The 15155-nt window shown below is 32.4% G+C and overlaps 1 protein-coding gene across 10 annotated transcripts in view; it reads right to left on the bottom strand.

Moving 5' to 3' along the window:
• LOC135134734 (focal adhesion kinase 1) overlaps positions 1-15155 on the bottom strand; it is a 68496-nt gene that overhangs the window by 12433 nt on the left and 40908 nt on the right. For all 10 annotated transcript variants that reach the window (XM_064063529.1, XM_064063527.1, XM_064063524.1 and 7 more), the window contains one exon: positions 3264-3543. In XM_064063529.1, coding sequence (XP_063919599.1) covers positions 3264-3482 — 219 coding nt within the window. In that variant the 5' untranslated portion in view covers positions 3483-3543. The remainder of the gene's footprint in view (positions 1-3263; positions 3544-15155) is intronic.

Raw genomic sequence — 15155 nt, 5'->3', positions numbered from 1 at the left:
CTAAAAAATCGTTTCGCTTTGTGAGGTTTATCTTTAGATTCAAATATTGGTTCGTTTCTTAAGTAAGTGATAAATCCCGAAAAGATACAGTAAATATTTATTTTTTATTTACTGTACAAAAAAATCTATGACATATAAAATAATGTATAAAAGCAGGAGTGGACTTATCGGTATCGCACAGAGCTGCGGTGTTTTGGGTTCTAAATTTATACATTACCGGTAACTAAGACCTTGAAATTTAAAATCCATAATCTACTCATCTTAATCCCACTTCTTATTAAGATCTACATAATTCCGCCGAGTCTATGCGACCGATGCTAATCAATGGAAGCGTACCTTAAATGTCGAAATAATTATCTTCCTCCTCGAGCAATAAAATGTAGAAACAACAAAACCCCTCTTTTACACCACACCTGCTCTATGTTAATGCTCTTTCAATGTAAATCTAAGTTCCCTGTAAGTATAGAGCTTATTTGCTTCTTGGAATTATTGTGGAGAATTTTTAATCGACTTAAATACGTTATTATGCTTGGACAACTTTTGAATGTTAAACTTTAATCGACCTTTAATCATGACCCGAGCAAAGAACTTCAATAGTACGGGCCAAAAGGTCAAGTTAACCTATCACTTAAATATATTTTATAAAAAGTGCGTCAAAATAAAAAGGGCCACCTGTTGATTCGACTTGATGTATAAGTATATAGGAAGTAGTACATAGACTTTACTTGAGCAGTTTTAGCAAGTAAAGTAATAACTAGAAATTGACATTGTTAATTACATAGCCTGCATTTATGCAAACACAACGAAAACTATTATTTCAAGAATGCTCGATGTTGCCAGTTGTATCTGATAGGTGTAATATAGTGTATGTTTTGTTTTTATTTGTTTCGTTCAACGACACTAGCCTATTCTTTACTTTACAATACTGTTACTGTTAGGATCGAGGAGATTTTTTAAAAGTCAAATTTACATATTCAAAGTGAAGCTGGAAGTAATTTGCTCGAGTTCACTACAGTGACGAATAAAGTATGATTCATACCACTTCCAATGGATTCTTTATTTTCAATTACCAATTTATAAATTCAGTTTTTTGTGAATTATCAACCCAAGTACATAAATATATTTTTTTTTAACAAAAATAATTCAAAATATCTCGCAACGGTTATTTTAAAACAGTTATTTGTGTATCAAGGCCATAAAGAAGAACTTTTACCTTAAATATTCCGTGTTAGAAGAAATCATGGTTCATTTATGTAACGATTTTATTAATGAAAATACAGAAATGAAACTCGTAACAGGGTTAGGGTTAAATTTGTATGTAATAAATAGAGTCCGACTTTCATTTTATGGTTAACCGCATTTCAAAATTTTCTGTTAAAAAAGTTTTCTATTTGTTACCTGTAAATTTTTATGTTAAAATTTTCGTGCAAATTCAACGAATAAAATAGTTAACCATTTTAAAATACTGACTAAACCTTATTTCAAATCAAGTTCCAACAATTTTTAAATCTGCACCCAAAATTTTGCTCATTTGCTGTGACAATTTAAAGTTGGTATTTTCTACAAAATATCAAAAATAATAGTGCAGCTTTTGCAAATATTTTCAAAATGTTTTCTTTAAATTTAGTTATCAAGCATGATAGCACTTACAATAAAACACTTTTTGAAATGGCATTGTTATTTTTTTTTTTCAAGAGAAAATTACCGGATCGCTTTTTTAAATTTTTCATTTGGAACTTTCAACTTAATTTTTGCCTCCGGAACACTATAAAATTTAATTATGTACTAAGTTGAGCATAAATCTGTTTATAAATAAATACTTAAAATTGACCTATAAAATGTGTGCTTCCGTACAATTGATTCGCCGGACTACAGCACGGGTGTTCAATTGAAAGTCTTATAAAGAAATCCTACTAGATGGCTTTTTAATATAACAGCCGATATAAACTTATAGTAAAGCGTGATCAACAAATACTGTTTGAGTTGGTAACAGAATTAATAAATTGTGAGATATTTTTCATGCACTACTACTGTCGAACCCGATCCAAATGCTTGTTGTTGTCACTTTTAAGCAAGGTTGGCCCGATTTAAGTCATTTGATTTAAATCGCGATTAAATCAACTGATTTTTTTTCAAACGTTGTTATTATTTTTTAATTCTCTTCTTTTACGAAAAGAGAATGCATATTAAAACCTTTTAAATGCAGTTTAAATAAAAATAAACAGAATACTGACACTAAAATAAAATATATTCAACAAAATAAAAACGTTAATTTTCTTTTGACTTTTATGTTAAAAACATGTACAACAAAACATTAATTAAGAATATCCGAATATACATATGAAGGTAACATAAATAACACTATTACTACCGAGAAAACAATAAAAAACACAATCAAAAACAGCTACAGATTTTTGAAGATTTGTCTTTGATAAAATTTTCCTCTTGTCAGATTACCGTTAATTTGAATGTTTGAGTTGGAAATGAAACTATCAAAGATAATCGCCGATGAGTTAGGTTATAATATTTTAATAATAATAATCATTAACATTTTGATTAAAATCAAATGTCACTATCAAGTATGTGAATTTTGCAAACAGTAATAAGTACGGTCGGGTGACAGTTCCACGTAATTGTTGACCACGCTGTATATTTGATCCCTTGAAATTTCGCTGAAATTAGTAAAAACAAACACTTTAAGCACACTAAACTTCAAACTTCAGTAAATATAAAGCAAATAAATTTTTGTAGCAAAAGGACACTTTTAAATAAATATCAAAACGTCAGCAATGTAGTTGTTTTACATGATTAGTATTTAAATGACACTGATCAACTCATTAGATACAAAGAAATTAGAGTTACTTGATCCTTCATTCAAGGTCAATTTTTGCCAAAATTACAGCAAGTTTTTATAAAAGGATTGGCAATCCTTCAATGTCAATTTTGATGATCTTTCAAGCGTATTCCAAGTGATATTCTGATTTATAGAGCAAAAACTCCACGTAAATTTCTACAAAACCACTTATGTCTATTTATTCTTATTAAGCACATAGACGTGATACCCCTATCTCATTAGACCAAAGTAGGTCTACTACTTAATTTGCACAACCTTTTATAAATATCTAACAATCTTAGATAATTGCGATTAGAAGTCAACACTGACACAAGGTAAACACCACTTTCCCGCCGCCTACCACTATGAAAAATTCGGGTTATAAGTGCACAGTCCTCACACCACTTAGACTTCATCTATCAAAACCTACCTCTCCCGTCGAAGGCCTGCACAACCTCATGGCATAAAGTCCCGTGTAGTATCTCTCTCCTATCGACAGTCTCTCGGTGACCGTCGAGATGATCCCTTTCACATCGACCGCGTCCCCATATTTGATGATGTTGAACCCTCCGTTGGGAAAATGCACCTTCAAGATCGCCCTGTCCGCCGAGACAGGGCTGCTGTGTGGTGACTTCTTCGGGCTGTCCATTCTGCTGCGGGCGCACCGCACTGGCGAGCCCTGGTTCACGGGGGGTGTCGGTGAAACATCACTGCAAAAATTGAAAAAGTGCATTTGAAGCGATTAAACAGCTTACTAATAAAACAACAACCGCTACTGTATTGAAAGTTACACAAACAAATAAACAACTCACAAATTACAACACTCATATTTTATGAGAATGCTTACTTCAAGTTCACGCATGTATTTTTTTGCTTCTGGCAAAGTATCAAGGCGCTTCCAAATTTACTTTATCTAATTATAAATGTGAGGATTACTCACATAATTTTACGTTGTATACAATGAACCCCAAGTGAGTTAACAAGTCGGACATGTGCTCTTATACAATAGTGTAATGACCTCCCTTTCTTTACGCGACAAAAAACTATTCTTTTTATCTTGTTCTTGTACAGCCAGTGCTAATTGATAAACTTATCCGGGCAACTCGACACTATTGTAATGCGGACAATTAGCATTAACATAATGTGAAGAATAAAGGCGAGTGTGCGAAAACCAACACTCTCATTGTGGTGTTAAGCGACTCTATTAATTGATGTAATGAGAAAAAATAGACTCTAATTAAAACTGTAATTAGGGAGCCGACTGCTTCCGCTCTTTTATTTACATTTTCTAAAACAAGTAGGTACAATGCAGTGTACATCAAGTTAAATACTCAATAAAATACTTTTTTTTTCCTACCGGGTTCGCAAAGAACAGTTACTACCTCAACAACGCGCATGTAATTGAAAGACTAAGATAGTAGTTGTTTTAGACACCACAGTTTACTTAAGGCCACCACTGTCCACTTAAGTCTGATTCTATGACTTTCAGATTTAAACAACACTACTCTAACCACTCGTAAATCTTTAGGTTTTCTAAGTTCAAACGGTTTATTTTTCTTTCTACAAACAACTTAATATCAACTAGCCGCATTAAACGTTTCTTTAGAACCTTCGCTCTTATTAAGCCATCCAACATAATGTTTTCTGTTATTTCTGCAAGGTTTTGTTTACATGGTATGGTAATTACGTGCTTCATGACACAAGAGCACAATAACGTTAGATCATGATGAACACAATCTCCATGACAAAAGCAAATTATCTAGAAACTAATGTCGACACTACAAAAAAATTACATACAAGAAAAATTTACAAACGATATTCGCCTCGACGCTTGAGCACCTGTTCACTCTAAAAAGTTTTAAGATGAATTAGCGATCGAATTTTCGTGGGTGGAAAACTTTACCTCTATATTTTATTACCTTCTACACAAAAAAAATTAGAGCAATAAGTCCACACTTAGAAAAGATAGTCGAAAGGACGTCGACCGTCGGTAGAGTGTCGTGGTATTAATTTTCACTGCTTTGAAAAAAATTTTAATGAACATAACAAAAATATGAAATTTGACTACAATGAGATCACAAATTGGCGCAGTAGGGTTCGAAAAAAGGTGTTTATTCCATCCGAATAAGGTGAAATGTGTTGTTTCTTCATTTCTATCGCTGCCTGCATCTTTATAATTACGTTGAGAATAATTTCATTAAGATGGAGATCTTATTTATCAACGCGCTCTCGCGACTGTTATTGCTAGACAAAGACAACAAATAATGAGCATGGAGAACGGGTTAAAAATTCTTAAATATCGCATGGAGGACTGAATAATAAAGACATTGCATAGAAAACTAATGAAGTTATTTCCTGTTAACACTTCTTTTACAAATAATGGTTAAAAAACGCTTTAAATGGCGTTAAAACACTTTCTTAATTATTCATATACAAAATAATTAACTCAATTAGAATTAATTGCGCTCGTTAGGTGTGAACTGTTTCACTAATTTTCTTTATAATTAAATTCAATTTAGTGCTATTATCATTCAAATGGTATTTACCTTCAACTAATTTAATACGGCGCAATGCGACTCCCTACATACACCGTTAAGCACTTCATTACTATTATCCAGGAATTCTTTATTTACCTATTTTTGTACACCAACAGATTATTATTTCAAATGATGCGCACAAGCAAGTAGTTATTCACTGCCTGTTTTCTAAGCTTTAAATTATTATCCTAAAATAGTCAATAGGAGCTACAACTAATTTAAATGCAACCTTGAAAAATCAACAAATTTAGAATAAATATCAGAAAATATCTACAAGGTCGTGAGAATTTTTTTGGCAGTATTTATATGCCAATATCTTGTCACGAATTATGACTCTATTATTTTATAAGAAACATTTTAATTTAACCATATTCACATTCATTGTTTTGTTTAATATCATAATGTATATTACACCACGTAATAAATTAACCAAGGCTGGCACGTTTATGAAAATTTTACATTCAATGTAGCACTGCAAGATTTTAATTGTATTGTGGCCAAATATCTAAGTATCTGCGCACTTCTAATAACAAAGATAAAGTTGTATGCATTGCCAATAAAACCTGAAGTTACTAACCAAGGTGTAGTTACTTAGTTAACTGATTTAATATTTCGAACGGTATACAAACAAATAAATGTGATAAAAAAGAAATGAACCTGCATTATAAAGTTCGGAATGTGTTGCATACATTTTTCGGTAATCAATTTTAAGTGCGATGAATTCGTTTTTAAGTGATAAAAATTAGTGTTAATCAACCGAATTGTCCATTGCTAAACAAATTTCATTGCTGGAAAGTGTAAACACTATAGAATACCACTGCAGGTTTTTAACACAATAAAAAAAGAACATATTTTTTTAATGCAATAAACGGGAGAATACAATTTAAAATAAGAATATGTAATCTAATTGTGCAACAAAATGATTGAAAATTACTCCAACAGTACGTAGATTTGAATTTGCTCTTACATATAAATCCAACACCTAAGGAAAAACATCGATCGAAAATTATTTAAACAGAATATCCCTCACCCCTGAGCACAATTAAAAAGGTCCATATTTTCGATAAATTATAAAATTGATTATGCGAATAATCTCTAATTTCTGATAATACTTATTATGAAGTGTTCAAATAAAAATTAGTCTAAATTTAGCAAATTCTATTTTTTAATGATAACCCATATAATTTACAATAAAGCTATGTCTGTACTCTTAAATTACAGTTTTCCAGAACAAAATTTTGTTATGTCATTATCAATAGTTTAGCAATAGAATGAACCGTTCTTCATTTGATCATTTAAAAAAGATGCGCCCCAGCTTTCATCCCCAGACCTCTCATGTCCGAAGCAGACACGTTAACGCTGGACTCTCGCGATGCTTAAGGAGGTTCGTACTATGTGTCTAAAGAAGAAAACGGTTTAAACAATAAAAAAATAATAATAATAATGAACAAAATTAGGGTAGATTTATATTACAATACTTCCTTAGCTTACACTAGAGAAGTAAAAATGTAAGTGGACTATTAAATTGTAAGTAAACAAGCAAGCTATTCATATGTTTCAAGCCAAATTTTATCAATCACATTTTGTGATTATGTTAACTTTTTATTAGCCCGAAATATATTAATTTGCACAGAGTCATTAGTAACAACGGTATCGTGTTCCCAGAATTTCAAGAACATGATGTTAAGCCATTTTTGATTTAATTAATAAAATCCATTGCTTGATGTTTTACTTTCTCGGGACACGCTGTATTCTAAAAAACATCGGAATAGAAGTAGTCGTTTCAAGTGACAATTAGTCCGCAACATTTTTTGATGACGTCATCAAGTTTTTGGATAAAAGTAAAATTCTGATTAGCGATTTACCAAATTTACAAAAACACTAAAATGTGTGCACAATTGCAACGCCACCAACGTTGTAGTTTCTAAGATAAATTGTAAAATGTTTATTGTACATTTTGCCTTTTTGTTTTAATATGATGTGTAGACTTCTTTTCATAACATGAAACTTAAAACATGTTTAAAATGAAAAATTTGTATAGGAAAATATCGATTTTGCAATTAAGCTCCGCCAAAATCCATATTTCCTTGCAAAAATGTACCATCTTAACCACGTTCTACATTTCTTGTTGTGAACTGTATACTAAGAAATAAAAGGCAAAAATAAGCCCCGCCTATCCACCCCATCTGAATTCTAATGATTTTTTTTTAATCGTCCTAAACCGAGGGGCGGAGCTTAATTGTAAAATCCTTATTTTTCTACGAGAAATCACCATGTGAAACATGTTCTTAAATAATCGTATTATACAACGAAAACGAAAAAAGAAGCCCCACCCATCCGTCTCGATCTCAATCGTGATGAATTTTTCATTCATTGTCAGACCGAGGGGCAGAGCGTAATTGAAAAATCAATATTTCCCTATACAAATTTACCATTTTAAAATTGTTTTAAGTTTCATGTTGTGAAAAGAAGTCTACACATATCAAATAAAAAAGCAAAATGTAAGCCCGCCCACCCGCCCTATCTCAATTGTGATGATTTTTTACTCGTCGTCAGGCAAGGGGGCTTAATTGCAAAATCCTTGTCTCCACAAGAAAAAAAAAACATGTTTTCAAGTATCGTGTTGTTCAAAGAATACTATGTATAATAAGAAAAAAACACGCCAAAAATTAAGCCCCAACCATATCCATCCCAAGCTCAATTTTGATGAATTTTTCATTCGTTCAGACCGAGGGGCGGAGCCTAATTACAAAATCGATACTTTCCTACAAAAATTTACCATTTTTAAACATGAACTTCTATTTTGTTTTTTGTGAAAATATATAGCAAAAATTCGGAAGTTTGAATAACCGTTTGTCCTGTGAGATTAATTTAAATAGTACATTTTCTGTAACGAACTGATTTTTTTCATGTCGTCATGGTATTCTCTAATTTTTTTATTTCAATTCACTAGAAACTTTCTTCTTACTCTGTAGTTTACATTTTATAAAAACCATTTCTTCTTATACCCGGCGCACATTTTGTTTTATTATAATTATGTACAAGCAGTAATTGAATTAATGACTTCCTTGTCTTGACTTCCTCTAATATTTTATATTCAATACCATCAATCATTTGATTTTAAATTAAGTGTTTACCGATGTTACATTAGATATAATTGATTTTTATTTCCCGGGCGTAAGCTAAGGAAATATTGTAGGGTCCATCCGGCGACTGGCTACTTGAGGTTTCACGAACCCAAGAGTATGAAAAATAGATCTCCCGTTTCCGTCCAAAAATTTTCTAATCGTCCCTGGCAACAATTTGATGACGACATCTCAAAATTTTGCATGGTAATGCTTTTAAATTTTATCAAATAACGCCCCTGTACTTATAGTTAATGAATCCGCCTTGATTTTTTTTAATCTAGGCACCAAAATGTTCGCAAAAAAATCCACTTTTAATAACATTTTATACTAAGTAAAATAGTGGATTTGTTTGATTGTATGTACTTGACGCAGTTCTGTCTAATAACATAAGAGTAATTTTTCATTAACGGATCAGGTGACACAATTCAACAAAATTTATCAACTGATAAAGTATATTGCAGCAATAATTAAAATAATTACAAAAATAAAACGATTTAAAAAACGAACTTCCGCATGGTTGTCTCTGCCTCCCAATAAAATTTTAAGAATAATTGAAAACTGTATAGATTAACACAGGTTCAATTGGTCGATTAATCACCCATAACAAATCGTCGCCAATTAGCATTATTGTTAAACAATTAAATGGCCAATTATTCTGTTATCATGTCATTGACACCAACAAGGAAACCAACACCATTTTCTGTATGGTTCTCATTAAGTCATATTTGATAAATGCAGCCATTTACAAGTACAGCCCGCTCTAAAATTTATTAAATAGAGCAGCGGAAGAGACCGCGATAAATATTTTCGAATCAGGAAAAATTATTTTAAGATCTGTTTTAGACTTGATAAATAACCCGCTGGCCGTCCAAAACAAACACCATACAGCTATTTGTTAGTACAATAGGTTACCAAAATAAAACGATCGCAATGCACTCATAAACCAGGAGTTTGGAAACCATACCAACAAAAACCGTGGCACGCCCGCCAACAGATCCTATTAATCATGCAAACCTCCATCGATGACAACTAAAATTCACTAGACATCCTGTCGTCGGACATTAATTCAATCGACCACCGTCAGATAGCGCGCCTCATCGGAATCCACTGCAGGCATAGAGATCTCAGACTGGAGAGACGTTAGAGAGAGAGGGTACGGTGACCATTTGAGAGGTCTGAATCGGTAGGCAAAACAGAGCAACTTCCAGTTAAAATTTACTTTTAATTACTCACTTCCTGGTGTGTGTGGCATTTCTGTGCAGTTCTAAAGCGCTTGTTTTCTTACAATCGCAATAATAACAATCATATTCACGATGGTTATATCTTGTTGCGCATTTGGATGCGAGGAGCGGCATCACAAAGGCTGTAATATTTCATTTCATCGGTGAGATATCTGCTGAATAATTTTTTCATACAATCTTTATTTCATTTAATTTCAGTTTTCCGACAAATCTGTTGCTAAGAAAGCAATGGATTGTTGCACTTTAACGAGATAAATTTGTTCGGACGTCTGCGTCAAGAGTGTGTAGCAAACATTTTAAAAATGAGAATTTTCGGCAGTTAACAAATTCTGTTAATCCCACACAACAACTGAGAATTTTAAAAAAGGACGCAGTACCATTCATTTTCAATTTTTCAAAACATAAAAAAAATGAAACAAGGCCTAGAAAACTGACTAATAATGAGACCTTTTCGGCACTGCTAAATTTAAAAAAATAGAGGTGGACTACAAAGCCATCAGTTGATGTCGTCAAAGTTTGTAAGATAGCTGAAACCACTTTCAGAACTATGAAATATAATGTTTCAGCGAATGTTATTAATATTTTTACAATTAAAGAATTAAAACCATTAGATTACTAAATTTCAGAAATATGTTTAATGTCTTAAATGACCACATTTTGGATCAAGATCCACTTAACAATCATGTAGTCCAGTTGGTTTATGTAATTTTACGTACTTTTTTTATTATTAGACTGAATTATGAAAACAGCAGAAATAATCAAGTTCCTAATAAAATCAGACAGGTATACACAAAATTAATTTTGTTCAATAAATTGTGTATTTATATTCATTTTGTATTGTATGTATATACAGTTTCCTACAAAATAAAGAAAAACGACAACAAAGCTGAATTTTAAAATCATTTTTACATGATCTCCTATTTAACTCAACGGCACCGAAGCTCGTTCTTGCCTACCGATACGTGTTGGCCTTGTCTAACAACACTCCCTGTAGATATGTTTATTTCTCTCTCTAGTTGTCACCGCATGCGAGCGGTATTATGCGCCTCAACATTCCATCCATTAGTTATTAGATCATTGACTGCAGGCAACTCGGAGAACAGCATGAATGAAAATCCTGCTTGCACGCTTCAGACTGACACGCTTTCCTGCTGCCGTGTTTTCATACAGACAATGTGGCGAGGCTATCAAGTAGGTGTAGCCATGACATCATGCACGAATATTGAAGCCGAGCCAGGTACAGGTATTTGCACTGCCGGCAATTGCGTAAAACCAATGATTATTTTACTTCAGCAGGAAGAGTCCACGGTATGTCGCACACAAGCATGGAAAGCGACACATTTCGCACTAGTGCACTAAAGACGTTATGATACGAATCTCGTTCATAACTTTTTCTACAGACACACAATATATTCATAAGTATCACTGCCACTGATAAAATTTTAATAATAGCTGTTTATTTTTGTGTGGTATTTCGAACAGCGCATTGTCATTATTTAACGGGTTACTCAAGAGGTGTTCCAATATAGAAACTGTCCAAATATTTTAATTATATAGTTTTGAAATTTTCAATTTTGAAACACACTATACCAATGTGGATGTTTGGTACTCAGACACATGTGTGGGGATAATGCATGGCGTTTTCGTTCGATGTTTGACTTTATTGTCGAGTTTCACGTCTACTTAAATCCCATTCCGATTGAATGTGACGACTGACTTCCTGCCAAGTTTCAATTCTCAATAATTTAAACGTTATTCCGTTGCTGTGTTTGATTTTTGTCTACTAGTAGCACTCATTTAGAACTATCCAAGTGTAAAATAAAGAACGGAAATCGAATTTTTCTGCGACTTTGCGTTATCGATATACGAAAACTTAGTGAAGCGAACAAAGCACACACAAACAAGATACATGAGATCGTGAAAAGTGTTCAGTTGTTGCCTTGATATTTGGTTAACGTTGCTCAGGAGTTCTAGAAATGTTGAAATTTTAGGTTTCCTTTCAATATGTTTGTTTTAATCATGTTGTATTGTAAATATTAACTTTGAAAATTCACTGAGGAGTTTAGGGTTGAAATTGAGCTTTGTAGACAACCGATTTGTTTGGCTCAATGCAGACGCTATAGAGTTAAATGAAAAAGATAAGTGTAATTTTATCTGTAATTCCGCATCGTTGAAAAACAGAAACGTGCTATTTTCTATAGTTATACATTTTAGCTCTAAATAGGCCGTACTGTGTTTAGTCTGTGAAATGTTCAGAAAGAAAATTAACGGAGTACATCCAAATAAAAATACGTTTTTTGGATAAAATGACACTAATCTGAATAAACAATACTTAATTACAATCCGGTTAGAAGGTTTTAGTCTGTTAAAATGACTAAATATTCGACATTATCGTTAACCACAACATATACAGGTATCCCGACCGTCCGATAGCGGAAAATTACTCATTTCCTGTCCGACACCGAAAAAATGTTTTAATATAGTCTGGCACAATACATTCAGACTTAACTACAACCCAAAATCATTTTTAATTATACACATAAAGAATTTTGCGTAATTTTAAAAAATACCATATTTAAAATTTCACCGTTTCAACGTTTTCATAAATGTAAGTTGAAGTTTTAATGCTTTTTCTGGTAAAATTCGACTGGAATTTTTACGTTTTTGAAACAATTTTTAAGTGAGTGGATTTTCTAAATAAGGCAGCAATACATTAAACCCACTTTTAATTTTGGAGGCTTACTGAACCGAATTTAATTTGTTTCATCGTCATATTGTATAAATAGAACCAGTTTGGAAAACCGAACAGCTTGGCTTGATGGTAAACCCAACATGGAGTTCGGTTAAAAAAATGTTTTTAAATTTAATATACCCGTACAAATAAGTTCCCGTTTTATTTACAGCACGTATAACAACAAAATAATGGCGGAAAGATTAATTTAAGATCTAATTAATATGATATATTTAAAATTATTGGTCAGAAAATATGAAGTATCCTATAAAAAGCACATCTTTGGTTTTTCAACTAAGTATCTATGTCTGTTCATACTTTTGTAGCATATATTATTTGCGAATGAAAGCTTTAGTCTGATTAAGTTTTCAGCATTTCAGTCAGCCAAATAGTAAAGTTGTAAACTTCTCAGAGTATGACGAAATTATATACGAGTCGTTTTAAAAGGGACCAAGATAAATACTCCCGTCTATTTGCTAAAGACTACTTAAATTCCCCAGAATCAATTTCTGTGGAACGAGTTTTGTAGGAAAGTTCTTCGTTGGTTGATTACAAGGGCTATATGAAGAACTCATAATGGCATTAACATTTAAGCACTAGACTGTTTTAGCTTGTGTTCGCTTATTACCCGAGTCACGATTTTGCGAGAAAAAGCAACTGTGCTGAAAATTCTAGAGTTATGTGCTTGTGGTGACTTTAATCAGTGTCGATCGAAAAAAATCTGTTATAAATAGTTGGGGTATTCAACTCGTGCAAACAGCACGATTTCTACAAATAACAAACAGTTATTACGACAATGTTGATTTTGTTTCTTTTAATTTGTCTTTAAATTTCAGAAGGTAATTCTTTAATATTTGTTCATTTACCATCTTAATGAAACCTACTCGTTTACAAAGAAAAGTTTACAAAAGTCAGGCAAACATTGAATTAAGTATTCGCTTTAGCTGCTACTAAATGACAAAAAGAGATGTTCAGATACCAAGTGGAGCACTGCATTAAATAGGATGATGTAATTAATTAGGTGTCAGACCCGACATAATGTATTTTTATGCTTGTATAAAGCTGGAATGTCTTTTTCTCACGCTTGAAGCCAACAGTTTTGATATGCGAGACCGAAAACATATTACCACGTTTCGTTTTATTAAAATTTTATAATATACTACGTGAAGGTATTGAAACAACTTACTAGTAAATTCGCTGAGTTTCCTTTTAAATTACTGTAGTGTCGTCAAAAGAGAGTGGCATTAGATTTAAAATTACCGTTGGTACTTCTCTATGAATATTATATGACAGGTACAGGCTGCTACTACTAATATACAGTTTTTACGCACAAGAAGAAGATAATTTTTCCGATGAAATTACAGTGGATATTACATTTTTAACTACAGGAATTAATTACCGTTTCTTATATAAAGTGATTATCAACGATCAAGCTGGCTTTAAAAATCGCCAATAGTTTGGAGATACCTAATAATTAATCAGCTGCAAATTAAGAATAATTGGAGAGTATTTCCAGCAGAATTATGCCACAGCTCATCCTGCACGTAAAACAATAAAATAATTTAAAAATATGTTGATAACTAAATCATAAGCAGAACGATGAATTTCTCTTTGCCAACTCGGTCAACACTTAACCCTTCTCCCTAGGGTACATCAAAACACCGTTTTCGAACATATAGAAAATTCGAACAGAAATATTATAGAACATTTTTTTTAACTGAAATTAAAAAACACCTATATCTAGAACCAATTAAAAATTACTTGGCAATTTCGCTATCATGTAGTTCCGTAAAGTCAAATAAACATCTACAGGTTTTTTAATATTTTTATCACTCAGCGGCATTTCCTTCAACAGTTCGATAACAATAATTGCGAGACTGCACGGTGTTAACCGCGTCTTTATGTGATGGTACTGCCAGATGTTCTTCATTCTATTATCTTACTAAGGATAAAAACACCAATTATCAACACTGTCTCATTGTTTGCTTTATCAGACAGGAAATGCAAAAGATACAAATTTTCTCAAGTACATTCAAATTCTAATGCACTGATTTATTAAAAATTACAAAATCAGTTGTCTATTTTTATATAATGACCGATTTTTTGACAACCTTATCGTTGTAACGTGTTAAATACGACACAGTACATACCACTTGCATTTAACGCATTGTTTACTCTTATGTAATGTTTAAAAATTCTTGAGAGTACCTTTAAAACAAATAACACCTTGTTGATGTGCCAGTACGGTAAAAACTTCTTATCTATAATAGATAACGGTGCATATGAGCACATGCATATGACATTCACCTTGATTCGATAAAAACAATATCCCTAAACCGATTACTAACTCAGTGCATCGTGTTGGTTAACTACCTATTTTTTACAACGAAGTTAACCATCCAACTACACAGATTTATAATAGAGTTTCGTTTCCAATTTTGGTTGGTTTTTTGCAGGCATTTCGTAATTTTAAAATCGAAAACACAAACGAAACAAATCGCAATGTAACAGTGTGACCGAATGCTAGACAAACGTTAAAACAAATCTACATTTGTGTTCGTAGCAGCAGAAATTGTTGTTTACGATATTTATTTTCTCGATTATTCGAGCGGATTTTCAGTCTGGGCTGTATTAACAACATGACAGGGCACGGACGGGATGAAAACTCCCCATAAAACGAAAAAA

The sequence above is a fragment of the Zophobas morio genome, unplaced genomic scaffold, assembly GCF_036711695.1.
Source record: "Zophobas morio isolate AGI-343-1 ecotype UQ-CSIRO unplaced genomic scaffold, CSIRO_AGI_Zmor_V1 ptg000023l, whole genome shotgun sequence".
NCBI classification, from domain to species: Eukaryota; Metazoa; Arthropoda; class Insecta; order Coleoptera; family Tenebrionidae; genus Zophobas; species Zophobas morio.
The sequence above is the reverse complement of the archived record's forward strand: the minus strand, read 5'-3'. Positions and strand labels throughout refer to the sequence as shown.